General features: G+C 56.2%; 1 protein-coding gene across 1 annotated transcript; it reads right to left on the bottom strand.

Annotated features, from left to right (window-relative positions):
- Nucleotides 1-313: 313 nt before the first annotated feature.
- On the bottom strand, nucleotides 314-13,039 carry Efnb1 (ephrin B1). The gene is made up of 5 exons (XM_047537134.1): nucleotides 12,128-13,039; nucleotides 3,506-3,783; nucleotides 2,653-2,745; nucleotides 2,330-2,455; nucleotides 314-2,157 (listed from the first exon to the last, which is right to left on the bottom strand). Exons 1-5 carry the CDS (start codon nucleotides 12,253-12,255, stop codon nucleotides 1,745-1,747), a joined length of 1,038 nt encoding a protein of 345 aa, XP_047393090.1. The 5' UTR covers nucleotides 12,256-13,039; the 3' UTR covers nucleotides 314-1,744.
- Between the last annotated feature and the right edge of the window lie 974 nt (nucleotides 13,040-14,013).

Genomic DNA, 14,013 nt, shown 5'->3' with positions numbered 1-14,013 from the left:
AAAATGGTTCCAGATTCCATGGCAGAACAAGGGGACACAGAAACCTTAGGGAAAGGGTAGCAGCAGGAGCACAGGACACTTGACATATTCTGCTTGGCTAGGGCAGCCACCCTGTTCACATAACTGCCCCATCGCCGGTGACAAGGGGCACAGGAAATCTCACATGTGCATGCACACACGCAAATGGACACAGACGCAGGCGTGCACTCTCACACTCCACTCCCCAACATCATGACACCATTTTACACCCATTTCTCCATGTGGTTAATTTTTTTTTAGTTCTCATTTTTTTCTAAGAAAAAAGCAACAAGAAAATAATTCAGAGTTTATACAAAACATCTTTACATTATTTTTTTTTCCAAAAAGACTAGTATTTACACAAATGGCAACAGAAACAAAAACAAAAAACCCTTCCGACTGCCACCTGGAAGGGGCTGGCTGTTCTGCTCCCTCTCCCACCTGGCACTGGGGTGGGCGGCTGGCCAGGAGGCAGTGTGGAGGTGGATGGTGTAAGGCCAGCTCCTTCCATGGCCGCTCTGGGAGTGCCTGCAAGGTGCACTCAAGTGGCAGTCTGTTAGCAGCCGTGCTGGCAAGGAGCTGGGGTCAAAGTGCACGGTGGGCTGGCCCAGCCTGGGGCAGCCTCTTCCTCTTTCCAGGCCCCAGCCCAAGACTGGAGAGCAGGGACAGTGGGAGCTGGGTTGGGTCGGGGCCACCCAACTGTGCTAGAGCCCAGAAAAGGAGCAGACCACCTAGCCTTATACCCGCTTAGGTCTCCACCCTGGGCCTCTGTTTCCCCACCAGGCCAAAGGATGCTGAAGGTGAGGAGAGAACAGGGCTGGGGGAACTCCCAGCTCTGCAGGGCAAATAGCCACCTGGGCACCTCACCTCCCTCCACCCCCCATGAGGTCATCTGCCTGCAGCAGCTCTCCTGTTCCCCAGGCAACAGCCAATTAAGACATTAATTACCGTGAGAGTGAGGGAGGCAGGAGATGCCCAAGAATCCCACAAGGAAGGGATTTTTTTTTTTTTGGTGGAAGGGTGGCAGCCACTACCCCATTGCCAGGATCAGCTTTGTAGAAGGAGGGTCAGGAGGGGAGGGTGGGACACCTTGCACAATGGCACTCTCCTCTTCCCTCGTGGGCAGGAACAGCCCTGGCCTGCCTCCCTCCCACCCCCCCTGAAATACCAAGGAGCCTATAAAAGAAATGCCATCCTCTGCTTCCTGGCTGGCCACGTCCTGCCCCAGGCCCTCTAATACTGGGTCAGGCCAGGCTCAGGAAGCCTGGGGAGGGGCTGCCTTGTACATTTTTCCATTTTTCTTCAAAAAAACAGATGAAAATGAGTTGACAGCTAAAAAAATGAACACAAAAGCATTAAAAACAGTGATGATAGTGGACGAGCAGTCCTGGGAAAGGGGAAAGGGGGCAAGGGAGGGGGCAGGGCCAGGGGGCCGTCTCCCTGCTTGCTGTCCATCAGCGTCCAACCCTGCCCTCCAAGAAAGGGCGCCCCCACGGAGCCCAGAGGCCTGGCCAGAGGGGGAAGGCACAAGAGCATGGGGGTTGGGGGCACAAACACCCCCCTCCGAAGCCCAGGGGGCAAGGAAAATGGGGGATTATAAAAGCCAAGAAACTACAAAACTAAATACAAAGGTGGGCACAGCTGGCAAGGGGAGGGGCGTGGGGGAGAAAGGAGAGGTCCGGTCCAGGCCGTCTGTCCCTTGGGGGCCTGAGGCCACGCTGGGCACTCAGACCTTGTAGTAGATGTTCGCTGGGCTCTGGGGTGGCATCTCCTGGACGATGTAGACCGGATGCCCATAGTCCCCACTCACCTTCTCATAGTGGGGGCAGTAGTTGTTCTCTGTAGTCCGTAAGGGGATGATGATGTCGCTGGGCTCAGTGCCCGCTGTGCCACTACCCCCCTTGGGACTGGCCAGGGTACTAAGCGAGAGGGCAGCCGCCCGCTGTTGTGTGTGTTTGCGGTGCCGCTTGCGGAGCTTTAGTAGTAGGACCGTCAGGAAGATGATGATGAGCAGGAAAATGACACAGCCAGCACCCACGGCTGCAAACAGTGCCACCTTGGAATTGAAGAAGCTGTCGGGGTCCCCGCTGCCGCCCCCACTTGCACCTGGGCCACTCTTCTCTTCCTGGTTCACAGTCTCTGAGGAAGGGGGAGGGAGGGGGGAATGGTTAGCCAGGGAAAGACGATGCCATTGACGCTGATGGCTGCAAACCATGCTACCCACACTTGCCACAGATACATGGCAGTTTTCAGGATGGGCCCAGCCTGGAGTAATGATTCCACCCCCTGGGAGACACCTATGTACACTTACCGTGCTTGCCATCAGAGTCACCCTGGGAGCCCCGACCAGGGACCTGTGTGGCTGTCTTGACAGTGTTGTCTGCCTCCTTGCTGGGCCGGCTAGTAGTCAGCTGCTCAGGTGTCACAGCATTGGGATCTGAGGGCAGGGATAGAACAAATAAGAGGGAGGGGCCCTGCCAGCATCGATGCCCTTGGTCATCTAGGTGGGCCAAGAACGGCCTGAATGTGAGACCTCAGCTACTTTAAGCCAGTGTTCCCCACTCCCATAACACCCCAGCCAGCCAGGAACATGCATTCCAAAGGCTTAACTGGACCCTCACACTGGCCGCTCACCTTGGCCAACCTTCATGACAATCTTCATGGTGCGTGTACGGCACACACCTCCCTCGCGGTTCTCCAGTCCCTCCAGGCTCCCGTTGGATGTTGCTGCAGGAACAGGCCAGAGAAGCCAGAGAAGCCAGAGAAGTCAGAGAAGTGCGGAAGAAGGGAATGTCTGCCAGCATTACCCAGAAACCTCAATGCTGCCTCAGCCAACAGGGACAGAACTGGGAGTGGGGAGTGGCAAGCAGTTTGTGAACCTTTCTATGTCCCTCCCTCCCACAAGGAACACTGTAGCCCAGCCCAGCCAGGCTAAGAATGAGTCCTTCCCCAAGAGGCACTGCTTGTCTCCCATGCCCAGACCTTGGCCCCTCTTTTCTCAGGGACAACATTAAGAGATGCCTTCCAACTAAGAGATATTGCTCAGAGGCAAAGCAATTAGAACTGGCATCATGAGAGAGGCTTCTACATAGACTGGAAGAAATTCAAGATCAGGAGTCAGGAGAACCAGGTTGGAGTCCCAATCCTATCCCTAACCCTCTATATGATCTAAGGTCTCTTGGTGGCCTCAAAGAGTTGGCTGGTCCCAAAGGGCTCTGCCAACTGCACCATTCCCAAGATTAGATCTCAGGTGGGCAAAGAAAAAAGAGAGAAAGCAACAGAAATTGGAGGCCTCTCCCACCCAACCCTTGGAGCCAAGGCAAGCTGGCAGCATGCCACGTGGGGAATGTCGGGGCCAGAATTCCAAGGCCAGGCTGGGAGGGGAGCACACTAGTCTTCAAAGGGTATGTGTGTGGTTTCACTGCGCCACTTAGCAGCTCCCACTGTGGCAGGAAGGAAGAGAGCCATACGACGGGTGAGGACTCACAGGTAATGTAGTAATCGTGGTGCTTTTTGAACTCCAGGCCCATGTAGTTGGGGCTGAACTCCTGGAACTTGATGGTAAAGCGAATTTCCTGCTCTGGTCTGTTGCAGGTAACCAGCACGTTGGGGTCAAGCACAGTGCTACAGGCAGCCGCCTGCTCTGGCCGCACCAGGTACAGCTTGTAGTACTCATAGGGCCGCCCTGCTTCTGCTCGGGGGCAGATGATGTCCAGCTTGTCTCCAATCTTTGGGTAGATCACCAAGCCTTTCCCACTGAGGAACCTGCCCAGAAGGGAGGAGATGGTCAGTTGCAGGGTTGTAGGGCCCCAGGCCATCCCAGTACTAGGGGAGCAGGCAATGAGGGCCAGGCTGGGCCTCCTGGGTGGAGATGGCGAGAGTAGGCCTTCTGCCCTTCCTCCATTCTCAGGCTGGGGGTGGGGAGAGAGAATCACACTGCCAGCAGGGTGTGGAAGGGGTGGCCCATGGGCAAGGCTGCCAGGCTTTGAGTGCTTGGCAGGGTGGGGCACTGCCTGACTGGGGGAGCCCTTTGTCCTAATGTGGCATTTCCGCAGGGGGCTGACGTGGCCAAATGGGCTGGGCACCAAGGTGTCAGGCCCAGGCTGTCTGGAGGTGGCAACCCTGTCCCCCCCGCCTCCCCAACACATTCACATTCCCTCATGGTCACTGCTACCTTCTCTCCTACACACACACACACACACACACACACACACACACACACAAACACAGCAAGCCCACACATGCCTTCACCACCACCCCCGCAGCTCCCAGCCCAAAGCTGGGGGAGCTCAACCTGTCTGGGACCCATGCCTTTTCCCCCATCCTTGCTAATCTTGGGTGTGATGAGGAGATAGGAACAGGCATTGCCTGGAGCCAAAGGATGATGGTCACAGTTTCTGGCCAGGTTCAATTCCAGAATGTCCTACTGGTGACCCAACCCACCCCTAATGCAAGAGCCTGAATCCACAAATGGGCAGTCTCATTCCGAGAAGAGAGGGAGGGGAGAAGGAGCCCAATCCAGGGACATCAGATCACATAAGACAGGGCCCCAGGAACCCCATTCATCTGTTCTGACCCCTCACCTCCACATTGCTCCCATTCCATATCCTGAGAGTACACAGACAGATGTCTTTTGAGTCAGGGTTCATGCTCTAATCTAGGAGACCAGGCACCAGAGTCTAACAGGGAAGAGTAGCTTCCCAGGATCACTTATGCATTCAACTCTGTCTTTGCCTAAGCACAGTAAGAAAGCAGAGCTGAGCCTGGGAAGGTTAGAGCTCAGAGTGCAGCAGCAGCATATAGAAGAAAGAACAGACTTTGGAACAAGATCCCAATGTTAGGCCCTTTCTAGAACTGTGACCTTGACTGAGCTGCCTGATCTCTCCAAGCTTCAGTTTCCTCACTTGTAAACTGGGGGTGGTAGGAGCCCCTATCTCCCGGGGATGTGCTGGGGAGAAGACACAGCACCTGGAGAACACCATACACATAGTAGGCACTCAACATTTCCAAATTCTTCTTAGAAATAATCTGCCAAGAGGCAGATCAGATACTAACACTAAGTACCTCTGAGTCTAGTCTTGTTTCTTGGACTAGAAATAGGAAGAGAAGAAACAGTCCCACTATCAAGGACTTTATTGTCTGGTTTGGCCCAGAAAAGTTAAAGGCCCACAATCTAGCTAGTGAAATATAGCCCTAGGCTATCTGCAGGTTACTTGTGAGGATGGTGTTTCAAGCAGCCAGGGCTAGACAGAGGCAGTCAGGGGAAAAAAGATGGCTCATCTGACCAGGATGGTCAGAAATGGTTCCATAGAAAGGGCAGATTGAAGGTGGATCCTCAGTGAAGAATAAGAAGCCAACACACAGCAAGAGTGGATGGCAGTGACTAGGACAGGGGAGAGATGAATGAAGAGGTGGAAATGATCAGCTTCAAGGGCCAGGACAAGCAGGGTAGGTTTCATTCCCCTGGTGACAAACCCCTCTAACAGGGCAGTGAAGGGCTGAAGGTGGTGCTTAAAAAGGAGGATGAAGCAGATGAAGTGCTGCCCAGCTGTGTGGGCGAAGAGCACCAGTTCATGCGCTCCTGTGGCATCTGGGAAGAAAGTGGTTCCATTTCCTGAGGGCCCATGACACACAGTGGGAACAGGCAACGAGGGTCTACTGGGAGATCTGGGCAAATGCCTTCACATGGCCAAACCCCGTGTCTTCATCCAAGGGAGAGAACTGACACCCCAGTAGGTGAGGAGGGGAACTGATCAGGTGGATGGAGTAGATGAAGAAAAGCAGCCCTCCTTCCTTGCTAAGTGGTGCTCCACCAAGCTGGAAGCTGCCATCTTGATGCTTAGGAGGGTAAATGCCAGAAAGGAAGGAGGCGCAGGACAGAGGCCCAAAGGAACATTTGAGAGGAAATGCACCCTCCCTGTGCATCATGCAAAGCACACAAGTTTCATTGAAGTTTTTATAGTTCCCAAGGCATCTTTCACTTTCCAGTGCCCATACTGGTTGTATCCAGATGGCAGGAAGAGACAATTTCTAAACATCTTAGAGTCCAAAGGAACATTAAAAGACTTTCAGAGATCAGATGAAAGTTCCCATGAAGAGAGAGGTGTTCGAAGCCAACTAGAGGGGCCGAAAGCCAACCAGGATGATAATCCATAGGGGTGTAAGAGGACCTAAAACATTGGTTGTACCTCAAAAAGACACAGAAGTCACTGGAAAGAGGAACAGGCCAATTTGCCTTTCTAAACATTGGCTCTGGCTTACTCACCGGGGAGACTTGTCTGTCCTGGTGCAGTCTCCCATTGCCACCCAGGGTCTGGAAGCCCCAGATGGAACAGGGGTTCTACCTACTCAGTGTTCTACCTCGAACCTAGGGACACTGAAGAAACAGAAGTCTACAAGGTAAGAGCAGGGGAGAGAGGACTATTGCCCCCAACACCCCTCAGTCTCACCAACCTCAGTGAACAAACTTCATAAATATTCATCAGTTCATTTGCATAGCAGCTGGCAGAGGGAAACTCACCTTCCCCTAAAGTGTGGAAAGGGAGCAGAGCCTCATGAGACTTGATGTCCCTGACCCTGATCCCCCACACTGGTAAATGCTTCGCATCTCCTTTTTCCCCAGCACTAGGCAAACTTCATCTTGGCCTGAGAGAAGCCTAAAAAAGTGTGAGGGAGCACTAGGGGTGGACACTGAGAGTGAAGTCCCAAGCCGGGTGCAATGCTTATGACGCTTTACAGGGAGACCCTCTATGTCTCTTCTATTTCTTACCAGTTTAGGAGTAGGAGAGGAGGAGGAAAACATATCTCTAAGTTAAACTCTTTATCCTCCACCTTTCAAAAACTATTACACCCCCCCCCATTACCAAGTCAAGCTTTCCTGCCTGGGGCCACCCCCAGACAAAGCCCTTTTCTGGAAAATAAGGGGATTGACATGGCCCAGCAGGAAGCCTGAAGCAGGTCGCCATGGTAACCCCTGAAGCCTTTGCTCCCTAGCCTCTGATAGCCTGGGGACCCCAGGGAGCCACCCCAGGGTGTAAAAGGACTTGGGGAAGGCAGCCTGAACTATTCTTGCTCCTGTCTTATGGTTGGTCCAAGTCCCTCCCTCAGCCATTCCACTGAGCTTAGAGGTAGTATCATGACTGCTCAAAAGAAGCCTGGTATATGAAAAGCCTCGAGTAGCAGCCCTCAAGGCCCTGGACTGGTCAGAAACCAATGTCTACCTGCCCTCCCCTCAATGTACCTTCTGTCCAGATGAGGCCTTCTCCACCCTTATGCAGATGATCTATAGGGGGAGATCTTGCAGCAGGGACGGTCATGCCCAGAAAGCTGCCCTCGTCCCACCAGGTCTATACTCCCTTCCCGCCTACCCTTCCCTCAGGCTCTAGCGACCTGTGGTCAGAAAGTGGCGAAGGGGGAGCACGACAGAAGGCCATGCAAGTACAAGTTCAGTAGAAGACTTGAGCCACACACAGCCTTGATTTTGTGACCCTACCACTACTGTGCCTGTTCCCTCAGGGTGGCAAGATCAGTAGAGGACAGACCCCAAGCTAGAGCTCAAGTCTGCTCTCATCCCAGCTAGGGTGGGGAGCCCCCAAATTAAAGGCTCCTCTTTCACTCCCCCAGCTCCACCCAGCCCCCAAGGCAGCAGGAGCAGGCCTGGCGTGTCCCAGCAGTGCCCGCCCAGGCGTGGGTGGGCAGGAACAGCAGCTGGGTCCTGGCACACACACAGCTCTGTCGGAGGCAGGGAAGCCAGGAGAGTCCCAGAGGAAGTCACCCTCCCCACTATGTCCTCCCCTCTGCCCCAGCTGGCCAAAACTAGTATCCACTGGGGAAGGTTTAACACCACCTCCAGGTTGTCTGCTCTCCATAGTGTCCCTGAGAGGAAGACAGATTCCTGGCCCAGAGAGGAATGCAAGGAGTTAGGCAGAACTCAACGGGGAGTGTCACACTGCTAGTTGGCTGCCCGTGATTCAGGTGGCCCCAGCAGGCTGCCCTGGGAGGTAGCCTAGGGAGTTAAATGAGGAAGCTGGAGCACCTCACCTTACACAGGCAGGGCCTGAGTCACAAGGGCAGATGCATGTGTACCTGTGAGGTGAGAGGGGAAGCCAGGGGCAGCAGGGGGCCAGCACCTCTTGTAGAACCCCACCTCAAATTCCTGTCTCTCCTACATTGTGGGGAACAGGATAATGTGGAAAGAATGGCACACAGCACAGTTCTGCCCCCTTAGACAAGTCACCAACTGACCTCAGACAAGTCACTTCCCTTTGTTGGGCATGTGCCTCTTTATCTGGAAAATGGGACCAATGCCTACTCCCCAGGGCTGTGGGGGGCATCCGATGAGATCATATAGGAGAATGCAAAGTAAGGAGCAAGGTTCTACCTGCCTGTTAGTTAGCATACCAACCAGTATCATCTAGAAGTAGAGAGTGCTTACACCCCTGGCTGCTAGCACCTGGATCCAAAACCACTACTATACACAAAACAAAAAACAAAAAAATCAAAAAACAAAAACGCACCCAGTAGGGGCTTCTAAGGTTCATAGAGCCAAGATTCCAGAATGCGGCTGGTGAGTATCCCCCACCTCAGCTCCACTAATAATCACAGGGTGGACCCTCCCCCAAACCTAGAGTTCCCATGGCAACCAGCAGCCTCCTGGCTGGCTGGCCTGCTCTCCCCACACTCCTAACCCCAGAAAACAGTGGTGCACAGTAGTATCCAGGAGAACCCATTTACCTGAGCTGGGAAGGCAGCAGAGAACCCAAAGGAAGAAAAGGAACCCTCAACTCAGCCCTCACCCCAACCTCACAGGCCCTTTTTGCCCTTGCCTTGTGGCCCTGGGTGCGGGTAGAGAGGCAGAGCAACAGGGAACTTCAATAAACTGCTGGGTTCCCATCACTCTCAGGCCCCCACCTGTGGCCAATCAGCCAGAGTAGAAGAGGTCAGGTCTCTAGCCACCCCGGAAAGGGGCCCCTTGGGCTGGCCTCCCCAGGACTCTGAGCTAGAACAGCTGTGAGGGGGCTGGGACCAACACTTTGGCTTGTAGCAGGCAAGCAAGAATTGGGGTCTGCAGCTGCCCCCACCCATGCTGGAGTCAAGGGTCCCACATGTCAAGCTGAACCCCCACCCGCACGTAGGGAAGGTTTGTAATGTGATCTCAGGCACATTCCCCCCTCCTGGAAGTGGGGGAACCTGAGTGGGGGGCAGGAAGGGGTCAGAATAGGACTGAGAGACTGAACTGCAGCAGCTGGACTTGGCTGAGGACTCAAGTGTGAGGCCTGCCGGCTGCCCCAAGGTCTCCCGGGGAAGAGGCTGGGGGAGGGGGCCGCTCTGGGACCATTTAGATCACAGCCCCCGACTCAGGCGTGTGGACACAACACTCTGGTTTCTACCAAACTCAAGAACCAAACCCATCTCCCCACCTGGTGCTCTTGGGGCCAATCTGACAGGAGGGGCCCAGGACGTAGTAGCAGCTCTTGCCACCCAGGGATTGCTACCCCCTAAGTCTCCAGCACCAATCTGGGACAGAAGCTGGGAGTTTCGAGCCAGGCCATTCGGCTCCCCTTTTCAGTTCGGGCTGGGGCTGTGTGCGCCCTGGAACCTGGAAGCAGACCCCCAGCCCCATCACTTCTTTATTTTGATTTTTTCCCAATGAGGAAGCAATTAAGCAGGGTTTATAGGCGCTGGGAGATTTTTTTGTGGGGGGGGTGGTTTGCCAGCTCCTGACAGGGTTGAGGAGACCAAAAGCCAGGAGAGGAAGAGGGAGGGAAGAGAGAAAATGAGCCTGCGAGGGAGAGCACGGGCATGTGCGAGAAACAAAAGGACTTGAGAAAAAGAGGCAGAGAGTGACTAAGAGTGAGAGGGAGTGTGAAAAAGAGGGAGAGCAGGCGAGCCTAGCTGGAGAGGGGAGGTGAGCGCTGCTCACGGAGGGTGTGAGAGGACGACCGACACGGGCCAGGGAGGGAGAACTCGGGCAGGAGGTACAGAGGGAGAGAGACAGAGAGACTGTTTATTTGAAAGGCTGTGGCAGCCTGCGGGTTGGGCGCGGTGGCAGAAGCAGCCCCCAGAGCTCCAGTGGAGCCGAGGGCAGTGCCTCCCTCCTGTGCTCCTGCCCCCCCACCCCGCGCCAACACACGCAGACGGCGGCTGCATTCCAGACCCCTGAGCGTAGATGGAACTCTTGGGTGGGGGGGAGCGCACCAGGATCAGTCCCCAGCCATTCCCAGGATCCACTCAATTGCAGGATGGAATTCGGGCAGGTTCTACTGAGTCCGCTACCACCCCCCTACCCCCACCCCAAACCCATGAACCGGTCCAGAGCACTAAAGGCTCAGAACACAAAAAACGGGGAAGCTCGGGAGAGATCTTGTTTCTTCCAGCACCCCCAACTCTGCAGGAGGGCTCCTTTCCAGCTGTGGAGCTGCCGTGCTATCTCTAGTTAGAGACCCGAGAGAGCAATTAGGTCACTCCCATGAGCCCCTAGGATGGGCTACCCCAGGCGGATTTCAACTCTCCAGGCTCAAGAGAGCATTTCCAGCTTCCATCCTTATAGGGGGTAACTGAGCACTTCACACAACCTTTCCCCCCTGGGCTCAGCAGCCCAGGGTCCCCAGACCATTTTGAGCCTCTACAGTTAGAAGAGCATTGCACTCTCAATTTTGCTTCTAGGTAGGAAGAAATTCTTGCCAGTGTCTTTCCTTGTATCAAAGCAGAACCATCCACCCTGATCCTAGTTTAGCCATCCCAGTGACCATAGTAAAAAGCCTATTTCATATCTTAACCCAAGACAAGAACTAAAGACACCTCTTTCTCCAACTCCAGGGCTGAGAGATGCATGGCCCCTGGAAGCCAAGAGGTCATGGCAGGCAGGAGCCTGGGAAGTTAGCCTGGAGCCCGCAATAGTGGACAGGAAAAAATCCAGATACAGGGGTTCCAGAGGAGGGATGGGCAGGTCAAAGCCCTCAGTTTCCCCTTATGTGTGGTTGGCCACACACTGCCAGGACCTCCAGAAAACAGGGAAGAAGAGTGATTTTGCCCCGGGTTCCAACGTAAGGCCTGCAGAGAAAAAGGTCCAGAGGTCACCACAACAGCCCCTGCGACTCCCCACTAACTGCGCAGAAACCACTGAGCCACCGCCCTGAAAGGTGTGTGTGTGTTGTTTGGAGGTGGGAGAGAGTTGTGGAGGGAAGCAGAAGAAAGAAAAGAAAGGATCTCCTTTATATCGCTCCCCTAACCCCTTGAAGAAAGCTAAGCGCAGCTCCCCAATCTAGGGGACAGAGTCGGGGACCAAAGGAACCTGCCTGGGCAGGAATCGCTCATTCCCCACCCACCACCCTTGCCCGCTCTGCCGCCACTCTTCGCCCCAGCGGGCCCTCGAAGAAGCTCCGCTGCCGGCTCCATTGGACCCCCGACGGGCGCTGGATCGAACCCCCCCCCCCCGCCCCACAAACAAGCCCTCTCCCACTCCGCCCCTCTCCACCCGCCGCCTTTGTGAGCCTGGGAGCGGCGCCCGCCTTTCTACCGCCCCGGCAGGGAGGGGGGGTGTTCAAGAAGAGACGGCAAAGCGAAAAGCCAGGGAGGCAAACAGGGAAGAAAGAAATGAAAATGGGAGAAGCCGGAGTGGGGATGTAGGCGCTGCCACTCGCCCGAGGCGCCGGGTCCCGTACCGCGTTACCCCCACAGCTAAACAAATGAGGAACCTGTGTTCCGGCCTCGTCCCCCACCCAGGTCAAGCTAAACCCCCGGAGCGGCTCTCGGAGAAAACCACCACGTTCCCAGGGGCCCTGGAGGGGACTGCGTTCTCTCTCCCACCCAGTTCTCGGGTGCGCTCTTGAGCGCCCGGACTCCCCAGCTCTGCCTGGTGCGATCATCTCTACTTGATCCGGGACGTGCGGAGGCGAAGGCTGGGAAGCCGAAGGGTCACAAGTGCCCCCACCCCACCGCACCCCGCCGCACCCTGCCCCGCCTGCCAGCAAGAAAACACTAGAAAAAGCAGGAGACAAAATGGGGCGCCGCTCCTCCTCCGAACACCTCCCCACACGCACTCGGGGGCGCGCGGCCTCACCCTAGAGTGCCTCCCACCCCCAGGGATCACAGCAGATAAGTTACTCACTTGGGGTTGAGGGAGCTCCAGGATACGGGCTCCAGGTTCTTGGCCAGCGGCGTGGCGAGCCGGCACAGCGCCAACACGACCATCGCCACAAGCCACTTGCCGAGCCAACGCTGCCCAGGCCGGGCCATCTTCCCGGGGGCAGGCTGCACTTCGGAATCCCCTGGCGTCTCCTCAGCAAAGCTCTCCTCGCTTTCCCGTGCTGCGCTGTGCTCTGAGCCACTCAGGCGCCCATCCTCCGCAGCCGCCGGCCTTGAAGTGCTCCCCTCCCGCCGGCTTCGGTGTAGCTCTTCTCCGCCCGGCCGGCCAGGAGGACTCACTGGGCAGGCGCCCCCAACCCGGGCATGGGCTGCGGCCTCCGAGGGCTAGCTCCCTTGGCCTCTCTGCTGCACGAGGCGCGACGGGGGCTCTGCGCCCCCGGGTGATTCCGCCTTGTTCTGCTCGGCTCCCCGAGACAGTTTGGGAATGTGCGCTCTCTCCCCGACGGGGTCTCCCCGCGGGGCACTCGGTGCCTGCCCCGACGCCTCGACCGTCCTGGGATTGGAGCCCCTGGGAAGAAGTGGGGGTATCCCCACAACACGAGCTCGGTCCCCAGGCTCCCGACTGGGTCGCCCTGACACGGGCTCCGTTCCTCTGGGCCACACTGGGACGCCGGGCTGCGCGCCCCCCGACAGCTTCTACTTCAGCGCGGGCCCCACTCAGTGCACTTAAAAGAGCGGGGAGATGCTGCCGAGCGAGCCAGTCCCATCAGTTTGCGCCTATGAAGCCTCAGCCGGGTAGCCCGGCAGCCCCGTCGCGAGTCCTTGCTCCCCGGCAATTAAGCCCTAGGGTCTGCGGCCAGAGTAAGCCTCACACACCTCCCACTGCTGTCCAGCGCGCATAGACTCTCTTCGCTGCCGCTGAGCTGTCTACTCCACTGCTCAGGCGAACGCAAGGCCAACCCTGCTCTTCCTAGCCAATAGCAAGCTCCGTGGCGGGGTCCTTGCCCCATGCCACGCCCTCTTAGCAGGAAGGGGGCGGGGCTTCAGGGAGCTCTTAAGGACGCCGCGCTGCCGATGGCACTAATCTGAATGTGCGGCTCGTGCGGTTAGGGTTGGGTCCTTAGCTCGGTTCCCAGAGCGCTCAGCCCGTGGGAAGTTGGCGCTACTCGAGAGCTGCCGGCCTGCTCTCCTCCTTGCACGTCTAGTCAAAACCCCGACCCACCGACTGACCTGGGCCAGACAAGCTGTGTCCCAAGTACCCCGGGAAACTACAGTACTTCGATAGTTTTCGTTTTATACACACACACACACACACACACACACACACACGAGTCCTGAAGTCCTACTCTGTGCCCACCTCTGTGGCAAGGACACCCTGTTTGCTACTCGTCACATCTCATGTAGGGGCTCTGCTGGGCCTTCCTCCTTCCCTTGAAATGCACTCGTTGCACTGAACGTAACAAAAGCGCTAGCAGTGGGTGGTGGAGGCTCAAGTACTGGGTGGGCAAGGATAGTCTGTCTGCTCCCGGTCCAGTCTCAGGTCGGGCTCTGTGCTGTGGTGGTCTTTCCTTCTGTCCTGTCCTAGAAGTGCACCGTCAGCTTTCTCTGAACATAACAAAAGGGGTAACAGTGGGTGGTGGGACAAAAGTACTGGGTGGGCAAGGACAGCCTGTCTGCTCCTCTAACCGGTCTCATGTGGGGCTCTGGTGGGCTTCCCTCCTTCGGCCCTGGAAGTGCACCCTCGACTTACACAGAACATAACAAAAGCGGTTACAGTGGGTGGTGAAGATTCAGAAAAAGTACCAGGTCCAGAGCCTAAAGGGAGTCCTTTGCACCTGGATACCAGGCCTTCAGAACGTCAGCTTTGAGGGGAGCCTTGTGGGAATCCCTGGACACAGACTTAGTATC

Source organism: Sciurus carolinensis, chromosome X (genome assembly GCF_902686445.1).
Source record: "Sciurus carolinensis chromosome X, mSciCar1.2, whole genome shotgun sequence".
Classification (NCBI taxonomy): domain Eukaryota; kingdom Metazoa; phylum Chordata; class Mammalia; order Rodentia; family Sciuridae; genus Sciurus; species Sciurus carolinensis.
Note: the sequence above shows the minus strand (reverse complement) of the source record. Positions and strands in the feature narration are given on the sequence as shown.